At 35.8% G+C, this 14,145-nt stretch overlaps 1 protein-coding gene across 2 annotated transcripts in view; it reads right to left on the minus strand.

The window, feature by feature from the left end:
- LOC129271156 (nipped-B-like protein A) overlaps positions 1 to 14,145 on the minus strand; it is a 47,665-nt gene that overhangs the window by 28,684 nt on the left and 4,836 nt on the right. For both annotated transcript variants that reach the window (XM_064106310.1, XM_064106309.1), the window contains exons 3-16: positions 13,895 to 14,063; positions 11,986 to 12,101; positions 11,350 to 11,475; positions 10,337 to 10,477; positions 9,316 to 9,440; positions 8,141 to 8,927; positions 6,995 to 7,378; positions 6,458 to 6,529; positions 6,040 to 6,132; positions 5,334 to 5,443; positions 2,937 to 3,020; positions 2,090 to 2,321; positions 1,222 to 1,376; positions 581 to 661 (exon numbers count right to left, since the gene is read on the minus strand). In XM_064106310.1, coding sequence (XP_063962380.1) covers positions 581 to 661; positions 1,222 to 1,376; positions 2,090 to 2,321; positions 2,937 to 3,020; positions 5,334 to 5,443; positions 6,040 to 6,132; positions 6,458 to 6,529; positions 6,995 to 7,378; positions 8,141 to 8,927; positions 9,316 to 9,440; positions 10,337 to 10,477; positions 11,350 to 11,475; positions 11,986 to 12,101; positions 13,895 to 14,063 — 2,675 coding nt within the window. The remainder of the gene's footprint in view (positions 1 to 580; positions 662 to 1,221; positions 1,377 to 2,089; positions 2,322 to 2,936; positions 3,021 to 5,333; positions 5,444 to 6,039; positions 6,133 to 6,457; positions 6,530 to 6,994; positions 7,379 to 8,140; positions 8,928 to 9,315; positions 9,441 to 10,336; positions 10,478 to 11,349; positions 11,476 to 11,985; positions 12,102 to 13,894; positions 14,064 to 14,145) is intronic.

Genomic DNA, 14,145 nt, shown 5'->3' on the forward strand with positions numbered 1-14,145 from the left:
TTTTTTCTGGGGTGGACTTGAACTTTAAGTGCGACTCTAAGTCATACTTAAATCTTTGTGAAACACCCCCCAGGGGGCAGTTTCATAAAGCTGTTCGTAAGATACGCATGACCTTACGTACAACTGGTGACACTTTCTTAGGCTAAATGATATACCCCATGTAACTGACTTTAATAGCACCTAACAACATGTTCCAGTCCTGCATAAAGTCATGCATAACTTAACCAACAGCTTTTAGCAACACCATCAAATACTGAACATTACATGACAGATTATACCCCTGTCTATTCATTGAAATCATAAATTTTTTAAGAGACTACAACTCCAATGATAGTTATAACTGAACCTCCCTGACAATATTAAAGGAACTCGGGATCACTCGGCATCTTCATCAATATACTCATCCTCAATTTATCACTTGGAATTTTACATTCTTATGAGAATGTATAATTAAGTCAAATATATAGAAAATAATGTGCACATTTCAGAATTCATATCTTTTTTAGAACTCACTCAAGGATGTAATCCTACCCATAATTTATCAAACAAACAGAAGTTTTTGTTTTGATTCTATACTTACAGCAGAGATCAGCTTCAAGGAGTTCAGTTGAAGTTCACTGACATTCTCAACAAAGAAAGGAGCTGTACCCATTGATGAAATCTAAGGGGAAAACGAATGAAAGGGTAACAAGTGTAAAGAAGATGATGACAATGGAGATTTCAAGTTCGGTGTGGTGTCGGGCCGATTTGCACATTAGTACTGCACCAAACCAAGCTAAAATACATAAATATATATATATATCAGTTTGTCAACAAAAATCACTAATAAGATGACTGATGCAACATTTCTAAGGATTCTCATCCTGCTTCCATAACAAAGGGAAGGGTTGTTTAACTGTTAACCTGTTGCATACTGAATTCTGTAATTCCAATTGACTTTGTACAGGTATCACCAGGTTCCAGTTGGCAATGGGTTAATTAAAGAGCTCTTGCCACAAACGTTACAAAAGCAGATGATGGAGATGACATATAATTTGTTCAAAGTGTTAAAACATTGAACCCACATGAATTCAGAGCAAATAAAACTTAAAGTTCTCAAGTCTTTTAGCAGACTTTTGAATTTTTCATGAAATCCATTTATTTCAAAAGGAATTTATGACATGGTCATAACAATCCATATGACCATATTCATTTTCAATAATCTTTGTGTATTCAACTTACCAGGAGGACCGTTGAATCTGTGAGTATCTGGAGGTTTAGAAGTTCGGCAAGATTTGTGACAAGTGAACACAGCTTGTTATACACCATCAGAACAGACTTCTCCTTCACTTCACCAGCTCTGGCTCTCTTCAGCTTTGTATGTGTGGCTATCACTTCTGGTTAATTCAAACAAGAGAGAAATCACATTCAATCAATACAGGAGTATTAAATTTCTTTACTGATTTCCCATTAGTATTACTGCGCAGGTACGTTGGGAAATATAATATAAGCAAAAACATTATTACATTAGTATACCCAGTATAGCAACACAAACTCATAGAAATATCATGAAGCATATTAATGCAAAACATGATTAATTCATAAAATACACTTAAAAATTATCCTTTAATAATGATATGTAATAGACATTAGCAGAAAATCAAATGACAGTGAATATCAAATATATCAACATAGAAAATAAAAGTTCTTCTTATGCACACTTAAAGATAAGGAGATCCCGAATTTCTTGTTTTTCTCACCATAGTCAGGTTTGGCAAAAATAGGGATACAGGATCATCAAATGTGAAAATAAGCATACCCCCCTTCAAATATAGGACAGTCTCTATTGAATAGGGAGAGTTGGCCCCTGTGCAAATAACAAATAAACAATGTACACGAACTGCTTTCATCAATACATGTACATAATTTCACCCAAAACAATTTAAACCGTTGAAGACTAATCCCACATACAAGTACGCACAAGTTGGAGACTACGGAAACGTGTGTTATAGCAAAATCATTCAGTCTCTAATACTAGTAGGTTAATATCAAGAGCACAGGCAAGGAGTCTTTATCAATTTTCAAACTGATTTTCTACACAACCACTCACCTTTCTTGGGGTTGACCCTGTAGACAGGGTCAAATTCTGGATAGATAGTATTGGTGAGTTGGAACTTGGCCAGCTGAGACAACCTGTCAATGACATCTTCAATGAAGACTTCCTTTGGCATGTCTTCAGAGGTCATGATGTAGAGGGCTATTAAGGAGGAATCCACTGACCGGGTCACCCGTTCCATGGTCACTTCACGCCACAAGCGTTGCTCACGAGGGTTCTGCTCATCCTGTAACGAGGAAATAATCCAGAAAATTGTTACTGTCCTAAGGCTTTGATTCAGAGATGAACTGGCTTTACAAGTACTCAGTATAAAGTAGTCAGAATAAGATCACTGATAGAACTTTGGGATAAAAGGCATATGTGTGTTTCCACCCCATCATAAACAAATCTTTTTAACATGAGATTTTCATCTTCTTTTAAAGACAACTCAGTGAATAATAACAACACAAGAGTAATTTCTGGTTGACAAAATATCAACACTGAAAACCCTGAAAATTATAACATTAAATTGTGCATTCAATCAGAGGAAAGACTACATTACTTCTTTGTCCAGAATCAATTGAACACTAAAACCCCACCAAGTCTTGTCAAATGCAAATGAGAATCTATTCCATTTATCTTTCCCTACAAACAAAAGAATGACAACTCTTGAACTTTTGTATTCCCACCATATCATTGGTTGGAAGCGAGTTTGACATTGAATTTCAAGGTTTGTTATCAATTACATGTTTTGTTAAATGGGACCCGGATTTGAAAAATTATGATTGCGCAACACTAAAACTGTTGAATGTGAGTTCCAATCAATGGAATGACATTGAATTGAAAAGAGTTGAGAAATTACCTGGTCGTTTGGATTGACCTTTGTACCATCTCTGATATTCCTTTCCAGAATGTTCAGTAATCTCACTAACCGTTCAGTCTTTACCTGTTTAAAAAAAGGGATATTCAGGATTTCATCACAACAAATAAATATCGAGTAGGTCTGAATTGTTCACCTTTTAGAATACAATGATACAAAACTTGTACTAAATCCACATTGTGATTGTTTTAATTGCTGAAATACCTGATCATTAAGCCTGAGTCGAATTGATTTTAAAATCGGTGTTCGATCGATGTCATCGAGCGCCGTCGCAGATTTTGCAAAATCGGTGCATCGAAAAAAAAATATATATATAAGTCGGCCGGCCGATTCGTTTGGTTCACACAATCAATCATCAAAAATCAAAATAACAGTAATGTCCAACTTGACTACTACTTACTTGATTTATATTGCCCCCAAAATGAAACCGATTGTGTAATTATGCCTATTCACCATTAATTTGAAGTTTATTTCGATCATAGTTCGAGTCTTACTCGTCTGCTCGTGCCGAGATAATTTATGCACGATGAATTCATGAATAGAAGTCGCCATCGATCGTGCATGCGCAGTACTGTGCTTTAATCAAACCAGAAAATTGCCGGAAAATTGGCGCGATCAACGTAAAATAAATCTTGCTTTCATGAACAATATTAATATCATGACCATAGAACATGATTTAATCGTAATAATTAACAATGATTCGCATATGATAATCATTATATGAATTTAGAGCTTGATGTGAAACGTTTGTATTTCGTATCAATTTTCAATGACGGACATCACATGACGATCGACTTGAGTGAGTGCACTTGTCTAAAAAAATAATTATCACGTCAGGATTGATTCTCGAACATTGCAAACATGCAGAAACTCTTTTCAAGATCGTAATATCACCATATAATAACAAATTACATGACAAAACAGAGAAAATTGCGTTTGATATTTTCCCCATCAATTTGAAGCTAGTTTGTGCCCAACTTTGGGCTCTGATTTCATGAATGGAAAATATGTCATACGTCATTGAACGCGCTTGCGCATTGTGCTTCTTTTCTCGGAGCTCGTAGAAGTCGTCCAGAGATGGAATAAAATTAAAGATAATGCCAGTATAATACTATTAATTCTTCCATATGAACATAACATACTTTGCTGACATCGTCATTATTTTTAGTATGGCCATAAAAATCTTATTAAATCATAATTATTTAACATCCAATAATAATTCATATGAATTTAGAGCTCAATCCGAGACATTCGTATTTATTTCGATCGCATGCTCGTGTCTGACTCTCAAATAAAGAATGGATTATCAGGATTAATTCTCGAACATCGTCATAACTCATATTCCACAATATTTCCTCACAATCGTTATATCAGCACTGAATACCAATTCAAATGACCATCCAGAGAAAATTTTTTCCCATCAATTTATTTGGAGCTCATTTTGGATCCAACTACCCCGCCAACTACACAATCTCAGGCAAGTTACAGCGCTCTCCGCTGGTCGCACTTGTTTGCTGGCGCTGGCAAGCACGCCTATCCTTTCGGGAGATTGAGTGTACGGGGCTGCGGACAGGGCTGGTGTGTGCGAGTCTGGACTGCGAGTGCTAGTTGACCGAAAATCATTCGGATCGACTCTGCGTGGTTCATGTCTTTAATATTGTTTCATTTTAAACTTATATGTTGTCATCTGCAAATATCATTGTTGGAGATATTTTTGGAAGAATTCTGCATTGGTCCCCGGCCTTTTTTGTGTTTTGTGATGGAAAATACAAACAAAATTTGCTCCGTCATCTGCTTGTGCAACGCTCACCCGGCCAGCGCATACTGTCAGTGCATGCAGTGCGTGCATAGCGCATCGACGCGACGGCCAGAGCAAAAAAAAAATGACTCGATTTCCCCGCCTTCAAAATTCGATGCATCGATGTTCGATCGAATTAAAGCTGGTTTTCAAAATAATCGATATGACTCAGGCTCACTGATCATGCAAGTAGAATTTATTTTAAATGTAACTTTGAAGACAATGACACACAAAGAGTAAAAATAATATTGTACTTTCACATTTAAAACTCAAGAGAATTTAAAAACATATGGTAATGCAAAATATAGAAGGTAATTGAGACCAACTACATCAAGGCTTTTAGCAAGGGCTTTCCGAAAAACAATGTTAATATATTTATTTAAAAAAACAGGACCTGGTGGTGAGAGAATAAATAAATGAGGAGTGGAGAATAAAGGAAATAGAGAAACAAAGGGGGAAACCAAATAATTTTTTTTTCAAAAAGTTAAAAATAAAGAAAAATGAGAAAGAAATTGAAAGACTGAAAGAAACTGGGCGATAAGTGCATGAAATGAATAAATAGATGTCTAATGATATATTACCTGATTCATGACACTTAGTGACTTGAGCTTAGCAGCTTCATTGACAAGATCAGCCAGTAAAGGTTTGGATATCAGTGTATCAGGTGCATACTCCTCCTCTTCTTCATCGCCTGATGAAAGAAAAGATTTCCATTGAATAAATATGCAAAAAGTAATTTACGAAAAAACATGCATGATACAATTAAAATGGAATTTGATGCTACAATTAAGTTTTTATCAAATTTACAATATCCAAATATTATATCACATTCTTACTGAAGATATGCAATTTTTACTTGCACAGACAAAAAGTTGGTACAAATAAATTTAATGTACATGTCCAATATAAATCGCTTATCCATCCAAAATTCTAAAAATGTATGTTTCCTTATTTCTAATAACAAATAAAATTAATTAGTTCCACAATGGCTTTAACAGAATATCCCCTCATATTAAGCAGTAATAAGCAATAATATACATCAGAAATTAATTTTGATACCATTTTTTTTTTCAAGTATATATTTTGTGAACACTGTAACTAAAACATAATAAGCACAAATGAAGCTTCAATGAGTGATTTGCACATGAATTAATTCATTTCATGGCTATCACAAAAATCAAATGTGGAATTAGGTAATGTTGAAGGTGATAGTCATTCAGAAGTTTTGTGCAATCACATGGCCTTTAGCCAAGTGGGTGAATTCTGATGAAATCAAATGAAACTTACCAGTGTCAACATTTACTTCCATGTCTTCAGAATTTTCAAAAACAGCATCTATGGCAGTGTTGAACCTCTTGAAAGTGGGTGTGTCCATGAGTTCTATTGAAAAGAAAAAAATATAGATCACAAGCGTTACTAAAATGCAAGATTGCATGGCTAAACTAAAAAAGAATGAGACAATGAAATTTTGAGTTTTTTTTTCTGAGAATGACCCTTGAATAGGGCATTCAAGAAGATATCAAAATCATATCATTTATATATTTATTTATTTTTTCGTTATAAATGATCATCACAACTTATTGTAACAAAACAAAAGGCAAACACAGCAAAACAAATCCTTAAATACAAATCATCAACAAAGACAAACATAATTGCTAAAAAATATCAAATTAGTCTAATATTATTATGCAACAAGGAATCTTACCTTCGTACTCTGCATCTGTCTGGCCTTTTTTCTTTTTGGGTTTCTCTTCCTTCTTTGCCCGTTTAGCAGGTCCTAGTAATTGAAAAGAATAAATATTAAAAATGCAAATAAATTACTTAGTTCTAAACATTAACTAATCATTCTAGAATTAATTTGATTGCATCTGCTACCCATTCCCATTCAATACGAAATAAACAATAACACACATTCTGATAATGATATACCTGCAATTATATCCCAAATATATGTACTGACCTATATTTCAGTGTCATTTAAATACACACTAAAAATCATATAAAGTTTGAGTAACAACACTTTCTAAACTATTGTGCAGGAACCAATTTGAATAAATAATGAGTCGAGACCTTTGACCTGCAAACTCAGAATTCAAACCCCATTTGTGTTATATTGTAATCTATCCACATATCAAAAGTATTGAGAATCTATCCAATATTTATAGTTAATGTGTGGAAACAATCGGGAGAGACAGGCAGGGGCAATGGATCATGCCAAAAAACAAAACAAAACAAAACTTACTCTCTTCTTTCTCTGCCTCCTCCTCTTCTGCCTCATTCCTCTCAATGAAGATGGGAGCGTTCTCCTGAGGTGGACCTTCAGGGACTGGTGAAGGAGCCTTCAGTCTGGAATGGGATGGTGATCTGCTGCTTGATGCTGCAGGAGCAGCAGTCGCTGGTGGGCCCCAATCATTGTCCATTGCATTGACCGTTGAGGGACGGTGGCGTGGGCTACTGCTGGGGGAAATCTCACAGTAATTAACAGATCCTCTTCCTCGTTTCTTTCCTCTGCCATCAAGCTTCATTGGAATCAAATCTTCTTCAATGGTGGAGGGTAAGAGCTTAGTTAGGACAACCCTAGGCTGGGCTGCTTTGGCACGTGCATGTTCTGATGGAACTGATGGTTCTGAAATGGAGGACATTTTATGGGTTTAGATTACTGCACATAGTGCTAACCCAAGAAAGTAGGACAACAAGGAAGACTAAAAAAGGGGCACTGCATGGATTTGTATAGATAGTACAGATAGACATATTTGATGAAGTGGCTTCAGAGTAAGTTCAAATCCTGGAATACTGTAACTAAAAGTTACAGTACATGTATTTTCTTTCTCTCTCTCTCCAGGTGACCTGTAGCAAAGGTTTCAACCGCAGCCCCGTTTTTCTATTAAGGAGAAATGAATCCTGAGAATAAGTTCACTTGCATAGAAACAGAAAAAATCTTAGAAACATATCAATGAAAGTTTGAGAAAAAATTGAAAAAAAGAAGAAAATATTATCAGCATTTGAGTGTTGAGACCACTAATAACGTGGAAATCCTCCAGCTGGCAATGCAATCAACTTGGGTAATATCACACTTGTACAACTCCCCATTTACTACATATTTTCTCATAAATTGTCACTTTTACAAGTCTATCCATTGATCAGATTTTATTTAAGGGAGGACATGTAATATAGGTTTTATGAAACATCATTGACAAGAGTTTATCTTATTAGAATGAGCAAAAAGAAATGTTCTGGGGTATATTTTCAGTATACAAAAGGGAGAGTTGTACTGTTGTGACATCACAAAATCTTAGTTGACAAATCTTAAACAACTTAATAAATGACCAGCAATTTCCTAAAATATCGTCTGACCAGAGCATATTAACTCAAGCATTTCTTCACAAACCTGCATCCATCGGTTCTTCCTTGTCCATTTCATGTGCACTCTCAACAGGCACAGGGGCTTTTGCAGGGGCAGGTGCTGGCACTGGAGTTGAATCTGCATCCCCTTGACCTTTATTAATATGAGTTCTTGACGACTCTTCCGGTTTATGCACTTGCTCCTGTTTATTTTGCACCACTTCTGCTTTATTTTGCACATCACTGTTTGTTTCGTTCCTAAGTCTCAAAACACTTTTCCTTGGCGGACCAGCAATGCTATTGTTTTTATTATCTACATGTTGCTGATGGCTTCCTGGAGTCCTGTTTGGCTCACTGACTCTTTGTTCAGTTCTCGATTCCTTTGATTGTGATTGATGGACACCATCCTGGTGCTGCGTGTTGATATCGGGTTGCAATCTTTGGTCAGGCACTTCAGTTTTGATATCAGAATGTGACGTATGTTGTTGTTCAGTGCTTGCAGGTTTTGATGGTTCCACGCTAGGAGGTTTGGATTGTTCACCACTGGTGGATGGTTCACTCTCACTGGCTTTTGGAGATGTTACAGGCTTCCGAGCAATCTTCAGAGTGATCTTGGGTAGCCCTGAATGCGTTGGGGATTGAATGATGTTGTAACTGACTTCATCTTTGTCTTTCTTGTCCTTTTCTTTCTTGTCTTTATCTTTCCTGTCTTTCCGTTTCTTCCGCTTCGACGACCAGCGTGATCTCCCAGCATCTGCATTGTCTGATTCAAGCATGCCCGCTGAAGACTCCCCCTGGGTGTCAACTGGAGTATCTGGCTGGTTGTTGGAATTCTGATGAAAAGAGAAAAAGCAACCCAAACAAAAATATCTAAGAACTTCATTGTTAATTGGATTTAAAAAAAAAAAGAAAAATGTACACTGGGTTACAAGAACACAACCTCCTCGCAGCTATCTATATACACATTTTTTTTAAGCACAAATGATGTTTATGTCACCTATAGATACCGTAACCCTGGGGTATAAAATATGGAAAATGATCCATACATTGCCAACCCACCCCCCCCCCCAATAAAAAACCCACTGAACTCAAAACATGCAGAATATGCAAATTTTGTCCTTTATTTGATAGGACGCCAAGTTTAGCTGACAATAGCAGTGTTTGAAATCCAACTTCACCTACAACTTCAGCAATACTAAAAAGAGGAACCATTAATCTCACCGTATGATTTGTTTCAGAAGAGCATGACTGGGATCTAGTAGGGCGCCCTCTTCCATCTGTGACTTCATTATTATGCACAGAGTTCACACCTTGCCTTTCATCTTCTCTCGTGGCTGTGGCTGGAGCTACAATAGTAAAGAAAGAGTGTTGTAATGTACAAAATAAATAATATCAACGATAGTGGGTTCTTATATAGCCAGAGTGTCAGGTATGACACTCATGTCATGGAAATTATTTTCCCAGCTTTAAGTATAGCTGCAAATGTGGCTGCACGATATTGCATATTTTAGGTATTGGACTGACACTAAGTGTAAAAGGGTGATGTATTGTCCCTCATTCTCCATGTTCACATATAACTTCGACCTCTGCAGTGAGCCAAGGTACATATCGTTTGTATATCAAAATAACTCCTAATTGACTTACATCTGTTTGAGAGACATTTCTTGACTAAAACTCCAACCTCCAATTATATACATCATGTGTCCAGTATCATTTATTCATTGAATTGCAAATTAAATGATATTCAGTACTACTGTCCTATGAAATTCCAATGCAGCTGCAGACCCATGATAGCCCACCCCACTTTCCCAAAGATAGTTGAAGCATGCACTTGTTATATGTAGCATTTTTCAACTCATTCAGAGGTCTGAGGTTCAACTAATGTCTCTTGGGCCCCGTCTTACAAAGAGTTACGATTGATCTGATCAATTGTAACTCTATGGAATCCATCAGTGTCATAATTTTTCCTATGAAAAATTTGCACAATGCCTTTGTATGCAAAGAGAAACGCAGAGAATTTCAAGAAAACAATGAATGCATGAATATACATCATAGCTAGAAAATATTTTGAACAAACATGCATAATAGATGTTGACGTTGCTGGCCGTCCATAGTTGCGATTGATTAGATCAATCGTAACTCTTTGTAAGATGGGGCCCTGGACTGACACTAAAAGTCAATGAAAAATTAATCACATTGGATTGAAACAAGTCTGTAAAAACACAAATCACATAATCTGTACCTCTTGACGGTGACCTCTGCGACCTTGTCTGAGAGTTTGGGGTTCCAACAGAAGGTGGGGTGGCTGGGAACATAGGACTACTGGCTGGGGCAGGAGAAAACTGGTTAGCAGCATAGCCATTGAGAGGTGCTTGAGTAGACCCTGAAAAACAAACAATGAAATTTAACAAAGTGTACAGGTGATTGTTGCAGAAAGGGTTACAATTGAAGGCAATTAAAAACAAATCAATGCTACTTGATATTTTACCAATCAGAATGATGCATTGGGATACGCGTTTGATTTTAAAGCATCTCTTTCTACTATAGACCCCCTGTTCTAAATAAGAATTATCTAAGCACTAGGAATTCTTGGTGGTAATTTAAAAAAATACAAAGAAACTTTGATGCGATGAATATTGAAAAACAGCAAATCTTAAAGGATAAACAACAGTTACCAAAGACTCTTTCAGCAAGCGAGTGTTCCAGATAAATTTATACACTATGGTGAAAACACCAACCATATGCTGTTTAAGATTAAATGCATAAATTACTAATCATTCTCTTTAAAACTCATAGTATGCAATCAAAATGTCTGTATACCTGGGCCCCGTCTTATAAAGAGTTGTGATTGATCTGATCAACCGTACCTATGGAAAGCCAGCAAAGTCAACATACAAAATGCATATTTGTTTTAAATGGTTTCTAGATATGATGTATACTCGTACAGCCATCAATGTCTTGACAATTCAGTGTGATTCTCTTTGTTTACAATGGACATTGTGCAAATTTCCTGCAGAAAAAAATTATGATTTAGATGGATTTCCATACAGCTGGGGTTAATCGGATCAATTGTAACTTTTTGTAAGATGGGACCAAGACTGAAATTAGCAACAAACATAAATATTAAAAAGAATGTCTCAAAGTTTAATACACTGATCATTATAATTCACGTAGCCTGACCTGTATAATATAATAAGAACCTTAACGATGTATCATAATGAACTTTTCTTAAAAAGCTTGGTTGGGCTACCTTACCTTGTGCAGACACAGAGCCAGGTTGTTGGAATTGATGCTGGTTTCCGTGAGTACTTGCACCAGGGGAAGAAGAATTACTTGGGCCACCTCGGGGAGAGTATGAACTATGTTGTCCAGATCCACTGCCTAAAAACGAAAGATTGAGCAAAACCGTAACGTGGCAGTAGTGACATAAAAATTCCATCACCATATATCCTCATAATGGAGTTTTTAAGTCAGCTTTTCAAGGTCAACTCATAGGACTGCTTTATAGAATTGATTTCTCTGAATAAATCAAAATAATATTCACAATTAATCTACAATTATATATTTATGATGAAAATAACAATACTAGCAAGCAAAATATTTACTCAATGCTAAAATATCCCGATTGGGAGGTGGAAAATGAGGTAGAGAGAATTAATTACAAAATGTAACAAGACATTTGCGTTTTTGTGGGGGGGGGGGGGGAGATTAGGCACAAGGAAAATCATGGTTACTTTACTCAAATTCTGTAATTCCCATTTGCTTTGCCAGGGATCACCCCGTACCAGCAGGCAGTGTGTAAAGTCAAGTAATCATAATATACATGAGGTAATGGAGCAGAAAAAAAAAATGAATACCCGGTACAGCAATATCCCTTTGTCTGATACTTACCACTTAACTGTTCCACCCTTGATTTAAACACATTTGGATTGCGGGCAAGAATGGCTTGAAGAAGTGCAGGTACCTCACCCTCTACCTCATTGCTCGCGGTCTTGTCTTTTAGCTCTCTGCAAAAATATGAATCATATCAAATATAACACTCATCTAGTAACACTGCTTGGAGGTGCAGAGGTTCTTGGAACTTCCACCTTTTACATGTTAAGAAGAGATTGCAGTATTTTAGTAGGGGGAAATGTCCAGAAATCAAACCCTCTACCTGTATGAATACATTCAACTGTGACTGACTTTTGATAATAAAATGATTGTGTGAAAGATGAAAAATAAGAATGGTTGAAGTTTGAAATAAATAAAACAAGGAAAATGAAAAATATGGCCGTTTAAAAATATGAGATCATTTGATGTATACCGAACATGTAAATCTTGAATTGGCAATTCACTTGAAATATTTGATCTACATGTATTAACAAAAAGTACACATAGAATGAATCTACAGTTAGAACTTTGCCTATCTGTATGTAATAACAGCCATTTCTTGAAGAAAACTAATCAAGCAAAACCAATTTTGTAATCTTTTAAACAGGTGGTCACTGGAGTAGTTTTGATTGTATTAACTAATTATTGATAGGTACATGTAGAACATCTAGAGTAGAAGGCAATGGAATATGTGAAGAACCAAAAGCACACGTCAGGCAACAACTGTCTTTGTAAATTTTCAAAATCTACTTCTGATAAGGCTGTGACTAACCATTTAGTAAAATGAAAAGTACTACCTCCCCATTATCAATGTTTATATGAATTGATTCGTATTCTTTAAAAAAAAAACTTTATTCAAGTTGTATATATTACAAACAACAGAAGCAGGGTAATCCAAATCTGAAGCTTTGGTTTTACATGTAAGCGATACATGCTTTGCGCAAACATGGAAAACCAAACAGAAGTTTCTTGGAGGTTGTGAGTGGACACTGACAATCATTTAAACAGGACACAAAAAGCACAATATCTTTTTTTTTTTACAACTGGCAATATCGAACATTAAAAAATAGAAAAATACACAATTTATTAAAGAATCAAATTAACATTTTGTTATTTTTACTTCAACCACTACCACAAGAATTATAACAATATCTATTTACATCCTTATATTTTTTTAAAATGTTCTTTAACCCGAATAAGACCTTCAGCACTTTTGTGATAAATCCGCCGCGCAAATTTTTTTGATCGCGGCGCTCGCTGACTTTTTACTTTCAAGTCTCGCGCAAATTTTTAGATTAAAATTGCAACCTCTGGGTACGCGGTTCCGAAATTATGCCTAAATTTCGCAAGTGCATGCAGACCCAAAATTGCTCAAAAACAAGAATTTGTGTACAAATCCAATGCAAATAGTGTTTTTAGCAAAAATTCATAAATTAAATGTATCATTGTTTTTCCTTTTACTGATTACAATAAATCAATTTCATCTTGTTAGTGGTCAAAATAAAGTCCCTGACAATTTCAATTGAAAAAAAAAACAAAAGGTCCAAAACAAAAAATTACATAAGAAATTTAGAAAACAAGAAAGTAAATGTGATATTGAAATTTGTTTAAAGTACATTTGATCCGATTCTTATAAAGAGTCTGAACCAAAAATTAGCATTTTATGGGCATCACTTAGTTAATTAGAGCAAACTTTTGATTTAACGCATAAATTAGCATAATTTATTAGCAAAGAGATTTTTTCGCAGAATTTGAGCTTAGTTTTGTAGATTATATTATACCATTGGTAACGCGTGTGCCAATTTTCGTCGAAATCATGACTGACGGCCGAGATCATGGCGTCTTAGGCATCTATTTAGGGTTAAATAAAGATAAACTGTAATTGTAATAATGGAAGGTTGTTTTAAAATCTTGAAATAGAGCTTACATGTGATCAGTATCTGTCTGGCTAAGGACATGAAGGAGTTGAGGAATCAGGTTTTCATCCTGCCTCCCTAGCAATCGCTGGGCTTCTTCTGCTATTTGGGGTGTGTAGAGAAGGCCTTTGCTGTTGATTGCACTAGGAAGGGGCGAGGGCAGGGGCAACTCTGTCAACACTGTACACAAGAGAAACAAACAACAAAATCATATCGTAATTTCCACAACCCCCAAGATCCTGGAAAATGTAAGAAACATATG

The sequence above is a fragment of the Lytechinus pictus genome, chromosome 11 (genome assembly GCF_037042905.1).
Source record: "Lytechinus pictus isolate F3 Inbred chromosome 11, Lp3.0, whole genome shotgun sequence".
In the NCBI taxonomy this organism is placed as follows: domain Eukaryota; kingdom Metazoa; phylum Echinodermata; class Echinoidea; order Temnopleuroida; family Toxopneustidae; genus Lytechinus; species Lytechinus pictus.